Source organism: Monopterus albus, unplaced genomic scaffold (genome assembly GCF_001952655.1).
Source record: "Monopterus albus unplaced genomic scaffold, M_albus_1.0 scaffold201.1, whole genome shotgun sequence".
NCBI lineage: Eukaryota > Metazoa > Chordata > Actinopteri > Synbranchiformes > Synbranchidae > Monopterus > Monopterus albus.
The window spans coordinates 339087-352099 of NW_018128081.1; the positions used below are offsets into that span (position 1 = coordinate 339087).

Genomic DNA, 13013 nt, shown 5'->3' on the forward strand with positions numbered 1-13013 from the left:
TTTTAGCTAGTTAGTTGTTTCTGCCCCCATGTGGCAAAACAACTTCTTATTGATAGTTCTAGGTAGGATTTTCATACAAAATAACATGAGACTGTGGGAAATGTAAATTTTGGCATTGACAGCAACCTATGAAATTTGTCAACATGTCAGCACTCTGATCAACAATCCTGTTACAAATCTCAAAGTTTTAAGGTCATTTGTGCTTTTGGGGCATATAAATATTAACTTTCCTGTGGTAAGGCATATTTAGACTTTACTAGAGTTAATATTACCAGGAATTAGAAGATGTGCAGTCCCATGTCTTTTTTAGTCTATACAGCATTTAAATGAGGTTTTTCTTCCCTGATTAATTTGTGTGCTATTTAAATGGTTTAGTTTGACAAGAAGTTTGAATTATTCCACTGGATTGTGCCTGCAAATATAGAATGTAATTTACTGGGATATTGTTAGCTGTCTTAATGTCCTTGTCTTGAAGCAGTAATTGTTTGTGTATGTGTATGTCTCTGGAGTGAATCATGTGGTGAGGATTACTGTGGATAATATCTACAACCAAGAGCTGCTTCTGCCTACTGTGTATGCACAGAGTACACAACAAATGTACTTTATCGATATGATTATCCTTGCTCCCAGGATGAGGATATGAATTTTGGACTTAAAATGTTATTAACAGTAGATGCTAAAATGTGTGTGTGTGTGTGTGTTGCAGAAGGGTTGACAGGCATTCAGATAAATCACCACGACGACAGCCAAGGCCCTTGTTGGTTTGTTTATCAAAACAAATACTTGTCATTCTGTTAGGAGAAAATAGATGCGATCATTCTGCACATTTACAGCCAAGGCAAGTGAATAATTGGATCACTAATCAAGGAAAAGCACAAAGAGAGAAAACTTTTTAGTGTTTTGAACATGACTAAAGTGTGTGTGTGTGTGTGTGTGTGTGTGTGTTTGTGTGTGTGTGTGGACCTGCGTTTACTGCAATGTTTGGACAAATTTTTGTTCAATACCATCGTAATGAGGACATTTTGCAATTGTGAGAACATTTTATCTGGTCCTCACAATAGCAAAGGGTTTTTTGAGTCTTCAGACTTGGTTTTGGTGTTTAGGTTAGGAATTCGGTTTAGGTTAGATGTTAGGTGAAGGGTTGCTGTTTGTTGGGATGGGTAAGGTTAGGTAAGTGGCTGGGGAGTGCATTATGCCACTGAGTGTCCTCACAAATATAGAAAGACACAACTGTGTGTGTTTATATGTGTGCTGAAAAGGCCCGACTATACCTCCTCTATACCCTATATATTTTTTGAAGCTTCTCACTTAATAACTTCCTCCTCCTCCATCATCTGCTTCAGTTGTTTAAGTATGTGAAGTGCGGGGCTTGCTGGAAAACACATGCGCATACATGCAGACTGACAAGTAGCAGCTTAATTACCATCTGAAATGACATCCTCATTGCTGCTGATATCTCTCTTAAGAAAAGCCAGATTACAGAGCAGCACAGACAGTAGCTACAACTGTTGCCACTTTGGTGTGTGTACGTATATGTATGTGTGTGTGTGTGTGTGTGTTTAAGGTTTCATAGATGTCACGCTGTGCTTCCATACAACTCTAAACAAATACACACTGTATTTGCCTGGAGTGCAGTCACCTGCAGTATCTTGCAGAGGCCTGTTATTAGTTTTGCATTTGCGATGAATGACTATAATTACAGCAGCATTCTTCACTTTCTGCAGAGCCTAATGAGTACGTTTCTACAAATGCAAAATGATGTTTGGTTCAGCTGTTCAGCTGCTTTCGCTTCTTTACAGCTCTGACATTGCTATGGGAACTGTGATTAAGCTTTGCGGGACACCATAGCACTTGGATGAGTGTGGTGTTACTATAACTGATATAATTCTGGCCACAGCCCCATTTGTTTTTAAACAGAATATGCAGAGTTAAACGCTGCATTGCCACCACAACTGCCTGGTGAGGGTGCCGCAACCGCACCACAGAGAGAAAGTGTCAGAACTGTATTGTGCATGGCAAAAGTAGATGACAAAAACATAAAATATTAGTATTTAATTTCTGTGTAGTTAAGTTAAATGTGCAGAAATGCTGAATATTTGACAAAGAGAAGTGACATGAGTCCACGAGAGGTGATTTTGTCCTATTAGTCACTGCTAGTGCTCTATGGAGTTTGAATTCTCTTTTTTCTTGCTTGTGAACCTCAGTGCCAAATTAACCGGGGTGGACATCTTCAAAATAAACTCTGCCTTCCCTCTTTTTTTTTGGTTTTTGTGCCACTCAAAGCAGAGCGGGGCATGCAGTGGAAATAAAAAATGTTGAATTGCAGTCAACCACAAACTTCCCTCTCCTCTATCATAAGCCATTTAACTAGAGCACAGCCGCTCCCAGCTGAGATTGATTGATGACAGTCAGACATGATGGGAGCTACTTTACCCCAAAAAGCATGCTGTGCGCCAAACCAGCCTTCTAAAATTGCCTGCTATTACACTGTGGCTTAGTTAACAAACCACGGGATAATGCGCTGATTGTGGGAGCAGTCAAACATGTTGGCAAACCAAGGAGGAAGGTTTTATGCCGATTCTTGAGGGTCTTTTGGAACCATAAATAGCTAAAAACCATTTAAAGCAAAAAATCAATCTCACAACAGATTTGCATAATGTTTGCATTAATTTGGATTTGGATTATGACACAATGCTGTCTTAAAAGGGAAATGCATATAGCAGTGTGTATTGACTTACGCTTTATTTCTTAATTTGATTGTTGTTGTTTGCTGCAGCTGTAGTGCTAATTTCCAGATGTCAGCATGCTAACACAATAAACTCGGATGGTGAACATGGTAAGCATTAAAAGTTATCATGGAAACATTGCCTTTGTGAACATATTTAGCTCAAGGCCTAAGTGCAGCTTCACAGAACCGTTAATGTGGCTGAGGATTTTTAGTCTAGTTTAATCTTATTTCCATTTATTATGGTGGCATACAGGCAACATCCATAATATTTGAGGAACACTCCATGGCACTGCTGTTAACACTGCAGGGCATTTCTGCCAACTGTTTGCTTCCAGAGGTTTATTATTGCAACTAGAGTGGTGATAAAGACTATTGTTACTTCTCATGTCTCTTATATGATTGTTGCTTGGTCCTCAACGGTCACTTGCCTGGAACAACTTCTGGGTCAAGACTCTTATATCTGCTGTGTACTGAGGATCGAGGGCCAAGCAGGCTGTTGGAGGAGCCATGAGCGAGGATACATGGCGAAAGTCTTTTGTGGACCAACACACTCCTTTTTTGGAAATCAGTTGGTGATTGGAGATGAAGGGTCAAGGGAAAGGACGTGCCATGTCTCGTAACATGGTTCCTCAGTTCCGCTCTCCTTGCATTTTCTCAGTGCATCTTTTCCTTGCATATTACGTAGTCTGGACTGAGGAAACATGGACTCAGATGTGGAAGCAGCCTGTGTCAAATAATTTAAACTTTAATATAACTCCAAGAAAAGTCTGTTTTAGATCTTAAAAATGGTTGTATATAGTAATGCCCTTGAGAGCCAGTGAGCAGCCAGTGACATGTCCACTTTTAAGACTTTCACTGTCAAAGTCTCATAGCTACCAACATCCAAATACATTTTTAGAAATAGTCTTACCTAGGGGCTTATTTCCAGAGTGGACATCGCCATTTGTTATACAGGGTATTTTTCAAGTCCTTTCTTCTCTCTTCAAGTTTTCTGGGCTGCAGATCGACTCTCACCATGTTTTTATTTTCTTTTCGTGCGAGTCTGGGACCTGACCTGGTTAACAAATCAATATATGCCTCTGTCAGTTAGGGTATCCCTCTGTGGACTGGCTGGGCTATATGCAGGTGTGGACCTGTGACTGTTTTTTATGAGAGTGTGTGAGACAGCAAAGGAGAAACAAAAAGTGAAGGAGACTGTGTGTAGAACAGCAGTAAGGCAAGGTTTCATTATCCTCCAGGCTACTCTACCCGTGCAGTCGACAGCTTGTCACGGTTGAATGTGGGATTTTTACAGCAGTGAACTGCTTTGTGAGGTGAATGGTTCGGTGATCTCCCACTGCTTATTATATACCGTAGGAATTTTATCTTATCACATGAATTTTAACATCAAAGGGAAAGAAAATCCAATCATAAACATCTTTCTCTACAGATGAACATGATAATTGCATGTTATTCAGTAGGAAAAAAAAGGAAATGCATCAGCACCCAGCATGCGACATGTAACACTGCATCATTTACAGGTACAGTACCACCCCTCTTTTGTGATGCTCCAAACCCTCGCACCTATAGCCTCAGCTTTTTCCCTAGTACCAGCCGAATGGTGGTGCATTTCTGAGGCCACACGGCTATTTTTTTTCTTTTAAAAGCTAAGGTGCCAAAACAGGTATTTCATGGCCAGATACCCTTTTTAATTTGTCTCTCTCTCCCCAAGAGGTTTCTGCTCTGCCGACAGTCTTCTTTGCCACAGTCACTCTGGCTCTCCGCTCCTTTTTTTAACTCATAAGAAGGGAGCAGATGATTCCAGGCCAGCAACCTCCATGAACCTCCATGATCTACATCTTCTTACTGTCTGTCTCTATTTACCTACAAGACAGTTTGTGTTATTCAGTATGTAATTTATTTGTAAGGTGTTAGAGTATCATTTTATTAGCATATTGCACACTAATTATATTAGCGACACCATCTAATTTGTATAAAGGGGAGTTGCCACGCAGAGGAGGAAACAGCATGATGATTTAATTTTCTGCAGACTGAGCAGAGTGTGTGCGCCTCAGCCTGAGCTCCCAGACACTCACCTGTCACTCAATGGATGATGAATATGGCTGCAAGTAGGCATGTGGGACATGTACGTGTGTGTTTTCCATTGATTAAAAATAAGGGACATGCAGTTCCAACTTTGAATTGGGTTCACTTTTCTTCATCACGTATAGGTGTGTGTGTGTGTGTGTGTGTGTGTGTGTGTATTTGCTTTCATAGCACACATTTGTTTCTTATCCGAAGCTGTCAGAAGGAAGTGAAGCATATGCAATATATTGCCATATTTTATGCTGTTATGATGGTATTCCTTGTTTTTGCATGCACATGCAACAGCTGACACAGCCTCTCCTTCCCCACAGTATATTTGCTGGTACCAAACAGTATTTGTATTTGAATACCATCAGTATTTATTTGTCTCTTCTTATCACAGAGGCATCGATCTTGTCTTACGATGGCAGCATGTACATGAAGGTTGTGATGCCAAATGTCATGCACACCGAGGCTGAGGACGTCTCCCTCCGCTTTATGTCCCAGAGGGCATTTGGCTTGCTCATGGCTGCCACGTCCCATGAGTCAGCAGACACATTGAGGCTGGAGCTGGACAGCGGAAGGGTCAAACTGACGGTCAACCTAGGTATCGTATAAACCGTCCCTGCTGGCTCACCTCCCTTCAAGTTGAGAGGGAGGGGCCTTTACCTTTGTGTTTTCTTTCTTTTGAACATTTTTAATGGTCCAGACCAGATGTCAGACCTAACACATACTAAACCAGTTTTTGTAGTTTGTTTTTGTAGTAGCATGTATTGTTTTTAACCTGCCTGGACTATTAAGTTTTTCCTGCCTTGATGCTTAAATATCTTTGCAATCTACCACTTAACAGTTATTCATTTTCTGCAGCTCATCATTTTTGAACAGATCATAAATCACTCATTCTAGATTTTTTCCAAACATATATTATGTTGCTTTGCTAAGAAGCTATTGTAATAGATGGCACTGCCCTCAGACATGCTTTATTCAGAGTTTAGACTATATTCTGCCATCTATTCAGAATGGCGGGAGAGCACCTGTACATTTTCAAGCTGCATTGATAGTATATGTTCTATCATGTGGGTTTGAATCTGTGGTCTCTTTGTTTTTTCCCTCATTATGGCAGTTTCATGTTCATCTCCATTCATTAGTAACCCATGGTCTAGCTGACATCTCCCATGCCTTGTTCAAAGATGGCACTCACCCCTTCAAAGGCCCCGAGCCTGCGGCCCATCTGGCAAACAGCCCGATGCCACAGCACCCAGTGCACCTGCAGATGGTGGCTAATGGTTAAGTAGAGTGTAGGCCTTTATGCCACTGACCGTAGAATAGAAAGGCTTGACACAAAACGTATAGGCATAAATGACGTATATGTAATTGTAACACATTTATGATAGAATGCAGTGGCTCCCACAGCTGCTAAAAACATCTGTAGCCTTATTTCATGTTTTTCGTTTGCAATGTGGTCTTCAAATAAATTACAAATTCTAACAATCTTTAATTAATAAAGACCCATTTTCCATTACTTACACAGGACCTTCTGACAAGTTGTGTTGAGGCCTCTGTACGGTCTTGGTGCTGCGTGGCTTGAGACTGTTTGCTCCCACTTTTCTGTTGTGGTTGATGGCACATGACCAACCTGGTCACATGGATTTCAACCCTGCACACAGGCTTAGTACTCTCCTTAGGATGGAGAGATAGAAAGAGCCTCAGTTTCAATCACACTTGATATAAACTTGCTTGATTTTACAGTATGTACGTAGACAGCTGCTAGTTCACTACTTTGGCTATAGTTGCTGGGTTGGAAAATCGATGTGGCCATTGAACTGCTAGCGACCATTTTGAAATTTCAACATGTAGCCAAACTCCATGATTACTCATATGATGCTGTTAGACTACCTGTAATGACATGAGGGTATCAAAATAAACCAACCACTGTAAATTAACACAGCTTAATCAGCACAGTAATATTAACCAGTACTGGTACAATATTACTGGCTAAACATTAACATAATTTAATATATTAGATTGGAATTAAATTGGATTTCCAGTATAAATATAGTAATACTGACCATCAATAACCAGCCAGGCCAAAATGGCCGCCGGCGTCATGTGACCGTCCCCGGAAGGTGGCTTTTCTTGCTCTTGGATGTCTGCAGCTGTAACCTTGAAGGATGCAATTTCATCTGTCACTTATTCTCCCCTCCCCGTCTAGACTGTGTCAGGATAAACTGTAACACCAGTAAGTCGACATTTTTCTTCTGCAGCCTTCTTCCTTCAATTAGTGTTTGATTATAGCCTGTGTTCTCATTGTAAGGCCAGCGGACTGATAAGACGAGTCCTCAGAATAAGAAGGAACAAAGGAATAGCAGGCGATCAAAGTTATGCAAATCTAACGTAATGTACTCTATATATTTTAAATGGCCCATTTGTCAAATTAATTTATGCAACTAGTTCTTAATCTTTCCCTGTATGGCTATAGCTCTTCTCTGATCATATGCACTTTGAGATTCTAAAAGCTATGTTTTTCCTGTTAAACTGTAATATTCAGTATTGCTGTGTTTCTCACGTGGTTTGTTTTTTAGCCATACTTATTTGAACCCATACTGCAGTATATACAATAGTCCTATAATGTGATATACAGAAGGTGTTAGCAGACATGCTCTTACTCATGAAAAGCACTCTTAGTGCTCATAGCCTTACATAGAAAGAGTGATTAAAAAAGAGGGCAAAGAGTTGAGAGGCTTTGATTTTCTTTACCAAAGTGGCAGATTATAGATGCCTGGTCTCACTGATTATGTTGGTAATTGTCACTAAGTAATGATCCAGTGCACATGCAGGCACACAGACATGCTGAAAAGCTAAAACTCCAAAGAAGATAATCATTACTTATTTAGGACTGAATCGCTTTAGGCTCTCAGTGTAAATTAATGTCTTTCAGATCAGTCATTTAAGTCTCTTTCCAACGTAAATATTACAGTTAATCAAGTTAAGTCGAGGTTATTAAAAAAATCACTCACACATTAACATTTTACTGAGCACAGCATTATATGGTGAACTGGATACAACTTACAGTGCAGCAAGAGTAAGCTAATAAAAAGTTGCACTTTGAATTCTTGAAAATCACAAGTACATTACTTAAGTTTCAAACCCATATGTACTGTTCTGACACTGTGTTGACAACAACAAAAGTGTTACCAAATCAAAATTGTAATTCTGGCCAAAAAATCACTCTAACTAAACATCATGGCTTATTTTGATCTAAAATCCAGGTTCAATAATTTGAATGAGCAGCCCTCGCAGTATACTCTATAGACTCTGAGGCTGGATTGACCTCTAGTGGTTACTTGCATGAATTACTTAATGGCACACAAGCTCTATAGACCACCTACTGTATTAGAATCCACAATAAACCACATATGTGGTCATTTATTTCCTGTAATTACTCTGAATTAAGTTTAAGTACAATTTGGAGTTAACTTTCAGAATCAGCCTACAAGATATGAGAAGGAAAGAGCCAGACTGTTTTGAGTCCTTGTATGAGTAACAGCAAATGTTGTCTTTCCTTTTGCAGTCAGTAGTGATTTGTTCTCTTGTTTTCCTTTGTTGTCAAATCAAACCAATTTTTTGTTTGGAAAGTAATTTTCAAATGGTAAAGACCTTTTTTTTAAAAAATAAAATTTGTTAAAATGTTTAGGACAACAGATATTGTTTCTTTTGAGTTTTTACCTGGTTAATATTTCCATTCTATTAGTTTTTGTGGTGAAAATAAAAGATTTGGTTTGTGGTTGTGTCTCTCCCTACACCTTGACTAACTAACCCTCCTGTTCAGGCAAAGGTCCTGAGGTTCTTTATGCTGGACAAAAGCTCAATGACAATGAGTGGCACTCAGTGCGAGTGGTCCGGCGCGGTAAAAACTTCAAACTCACAGTGGATGACGACATGGCTGAAGGTATCTCTTTGTGGACTGTTTACCTGCTAATTTAAATTGATTTACTGATTTTGTTTTTTAATGCATTTGTTCATTAAATTGGTCTCATATTCTGTCATACCAATGCCATTTTAGGAGTTACATTTTATAATGGAAATACAAAAACTGATGTTTGGAGGAAAGAGATATAAACCAGCATTTGGACTATGAAACTGTAAAACCTTCTCATATAAGTCAAAGGAAGGACACGTGTGGAACATGTGCCATTAAACTTTGTTCAATGTATGTTTTTTTTATGAAATAAGTGTATAGTATTGATTATTATAATTAATAATATAGGACACTGACAATATTGACTTCCTTGTGTCTGAGAATTAATAGAATAGTAATATTGTTATAAGTTTATTGGTCTATGATTTTACCTTAGTTTTTTACAACAGTTTTTACCTTCACTTGACTGTTAGTGTTGATAGAATTATTAAATCCTCATGACACAAAGTGAAACTCTGCTGTTGTTGGGGAAAGGTTAGTTTGCATTATCCCTCCTCCTCTTCAGCCCTTTCACCCCTGGGCTTCTTCTCCTTTCTCTTTTCTCCACCATTTCAGGTCAGATGGCGGGTGACCACACCCGTCTGGAGTTCAACAACGTGGAAACGGGCATCTTGACTGAGAGACGCTTTGCCTCCTCTGCTCCCTCCTCCTATATAGGGCATCTTCAGGTATAATGTGCAGTACTTTTATGACACAGATGCATAATTTAATAAATGTCTGTCATGCATGTCCAAAAGAGAAGAGTCATCAGTAAAGGTTGTGTCATCATATTCAGCAGTAGGGTTTATCTTTTTTAATGAAAGGTGCAGTATAATGCTGGAATTTATTATGATTATTATAATTATTTTTTGGTTATAATGATTCAAAATACAAAGTCCTAGGCTTGTCATTTAGCAACTTTGCATACTATGTTGCCATGACAATTTTATTTCTAACAACAGCATCTCTTAACTCTTCCCACAGAGCCTGAAGTTCAATGGCATGCAGTACATTGACATGTGCAAGAATGGGGACATTGACTTCTGTGAACTCAACGCCCGTTTTGGCATGCGTTTCATCATTGCCGACCCCGTGACCTTCAAGACCAAGGCCAGCTACCTGGGCTTGGCCACTCTGCAGGCCTATACCACAATGCACCTCTTTTTTCAGTTCAAAACCACATCGCCTGATGGTTTCATCATCTTCAATAGTGGAGATGGGAATGACTTCATTGCTGTGGAACTGGTCAAAGGGTCAGTGGGATGCTGGTGACATGGTTGATGCTTTATTCCCTGGCTGTACCCCAGAGATGACTATTGTATTTAAGATGGCAGTGGTGATATTTGGTTTCTTAAGGCATTAATAATTTAACACTGCTGTTCAATTGTTGATCCCATATCACTGTTGTTACCTTTTGGAAGCTTATAAAAGCATAAACATTGTATTGCAGTGAAGATTGTTTTCTTTATAAGTGTAACCTGTCATAGCAGCATGAGGTGATGTGAGTTTTTCCATTAAAATTAATCAGTCTCCCGTGACCCCGTTCAGGGACTAAGCGGTAGAAATGAATGAATGAATTAATCAGTCTGGAAAGATTGAAAAGGAGCAAACTGGTCACTCACACACATAAATATACACTAACAAACCCTGCTGTGTTTCTTCTCTGCCAGGTTTATTCACTATGTGTTTGACCTGGGGAATGGGCCAAGTCTGTTGAAGGGAAACAGTGACAACCCACTGAACGATAACCAGTGGCATAATGTGGTCATCACACGAGATGCATCCAACACACACACACTCAAGGTGGACACAAAGTCAGTCACCCAGAATGTCAACGGAGCCAAGAATCTTGACCTTAAAGGTACAAAATCTTTGTTTTTATGGAGGCTGGTAATTCTGACTTGGAAAACTCAACTATGAAAAAATAAGAACTTTAGAATAAGAATATGAAAATGTTTTTCTGTAAGGCCGTTTGACAGCACCATAAACCAAATATGTGTCAGTTTCATTCATTCACACACTCAATTTGCCTCACCCTTCCTTCACCCCTCCCTTCAGGTGACCTGTTCATTGGAGGTCTGGGACCCAACATGTACCAGAACCTCCCTAAGCTGGTGGTTTCTCGAGAGGGCTTTCAGGGCTGCTTGGCCTCAGTTGACCTCAACGGCCGCCTGCCAGACCTCATCAATGATGCCCTTTTCCGCAGCGGGCAGATTGAACGTGGCTGTGAAGGTACAGATGTCCTGTAGCATATGAGACCTGCCAGGGGGAGATTTATTAGATGAATTAGACAGATCCTCAGTAGCGCTTAAAGCCATTCACTAGCATTGTAATCCTATTTATTTTCTTTTTCTACCACAGGCATTTGTAACATTATAGGATCAAATTTGTCATTTAGTTTCTCAAATAATGGCTTGATAACTTTAATGTTGCATCAATATATTTTAAAGATAACAAAATAACTAAAGCAATGCAAGTAAAAACAATAGCAAAAACTTAAATCAGTATATGGTATTTTATTTTACAAACTTACACTGTATATTTTTTATTGACCCTTTTGAAGACTCTTGTGTTTAAGCCCACTTGTTTTTCACCTTTGTGACTTTATTCCTTCTCCTGCATCAAAAACAAAAGGCAAAGTAGTTTGTTACTAATACAGAATTAAATTAGTTGCTGATGTGGTATTTGTACAGCAATACAATAATTAACCTTGCTTCTCATTATTGTTATTTTAATGAGATCAGATTTGACATTACGTACAGTAGTTTCCATCCATATTACATATTCCAGCTTTCAGTCATGCCAAGATTATTTGGCCCTATTTACTTTTCCCCAATCAAACCTTCATTGTGTTAAAATACAGGTGTATGGTGCAGGCCCCATTTCCTCTAGAGGGCACCAGAAGGTTAGGATATGTCCAAACAAAAGCAGCCTTCATCAGCAGAACACTTGGCCATGTTATTTAAAGCCAAATATCCTTAAACAAACTGCATTCTGAAAAAAATATTGTTATGTAGGTGCTTTCATATAAGCTCAATCCCCACTAACAAATCAGCAACCCATGTTGCACATTGCCAAAATGACAAACTTGTGCAAGTTTTAAGAACAGCACCAACAATGCTGGCTCCTCACTAACCTTTACTCTTGTTTTCCGCTCTGCTCTGTTCTGTTTATTTTCTTTCTGTGCTAACAAAGTTGGTTTCACCAAAGCCGACCTGCAAGGTACAGGGTTAATCTTCGCCTCCTGGAGGCCTGCTCGCCTGAAAGTCTGCTGTGTGCAATGCATTGTGGGTGTCACCTTGGCACTGTCTCCCTGATGCCACAGAGGGGAATTGCTCTCTGAAAAAAAAATGAATATGGTAAGGAGGAGAGAGAGAGACTAGTGGCAGTAAGAGTACTGATTAAGCAACCAGAAAAATGTGCACGATTACTGTATTTTTCTCCTACAGCACAGCTGCAGTGTGAATGTACAGTAGACATACAATACATATTCAGATTCTTGCACACTAAAATGTATTTAACAGTTAAAGTGTCTTATAGAATGTTCCCTTTTCCTGCTAACTACTGGGCTAGGTGGAGAGAAATATTTGATAGTTAAAAAGAAATTGATTACACAGTATAACTAGACAGCACTCAGATAGCACAGACCTCCACCAAGGGAAACTTAGTTTCCCCATAATGCCATAAAAGCAATGTTCCCGTCTAGTTTGACGCCCATAATATGATTGCTTGACCATGAAAACCTAATGCTGACACATGGACTGATGCTGATATCATTATTAGTTTGAAAGTGAGTCAAGAAAAACAATAGACATGACAGACGTTCAGGAGTAAAACAGGGACTTCAGGGCAAAAGCAAAGTAGGATGGTCCAACCTGTGAAGTTATGCTAGGTGATGGTTAAGGGAAGCACTCAGTGTACCACTCGTTAGGTTCCGACAGTGTAAACGCAGCTATGATGTGCAAATGGAACACTGGCGTCATTGCTAACAGACTACTGTGCTCTGAACAAGATGTAGCTGCTTGCTAATAGAGCTAGCTTGGTCAGATAACGAGCACTCACATCTCCATAAATGTCAAAACAAATTCTAAATTGGCATTGATTGAATAGACTGACCACATATTCTTGATGTAAGTGGTTTCTTTGTCACCTGAAAAAAAGTCTAAATTACTTTAAATTAGCATAATACCAGTCCTATAAATCAAAATGATAACAGCTTTGTGGCTGGCTCAAAATCTCTGCCATCACCATCTAGGATCAAAA

The 13013-nt window shown here is 39.4% G+C and overlaps 1 protein-coding gene across 16 annotated transcripts in view; it reads left to right on the top strand.

Moving 5' to 3' along the window:
• Window positions 1-13013, top strand: part of nrxn3b (neurexin 3b) — a 444405-nt gene that overhangs the window by 247928 nt on the left and 183464 nt on the right. For 8 of the 16 annotated variants that reach the window (XM_020618121.1, XM_020618122.1, XM_020618120.1 and 5 more), the window contains 8 exons: window positions 5196-5399; window positions 7005-7031; window positions 8622-8741; window positions 9327-9439; window positions 9735-10003; window positions 10421-10611; window positions 10809-10982; window positions 11946-11972. In XM_020618121.1, coding sequence (XP_020473777.1) covers window positions 5196-5399; window positions 7005-7031; window positions 8622-8741; window positions 9327-9439; window positions 9735-10003; window positions 10421-10611; window positions 10809-10982; window positions 11946-11972 — 1125 coding nt within the window. The remainder of the gene's footprint in view (window positions 1-5195; window positions 5400-7004; window positions 7032-8621; window positions 8742-9326; window positions 9440-9734; window positions 10004-10420; window positions 10612-10808; window positions 10983-11945; window positions 11973-13013) is intronic. The other 8 variants (XM_020618125.1, XM_020618129.1, XM_020618126.1 and 5 more) reach the window with 1 other exon arrangement.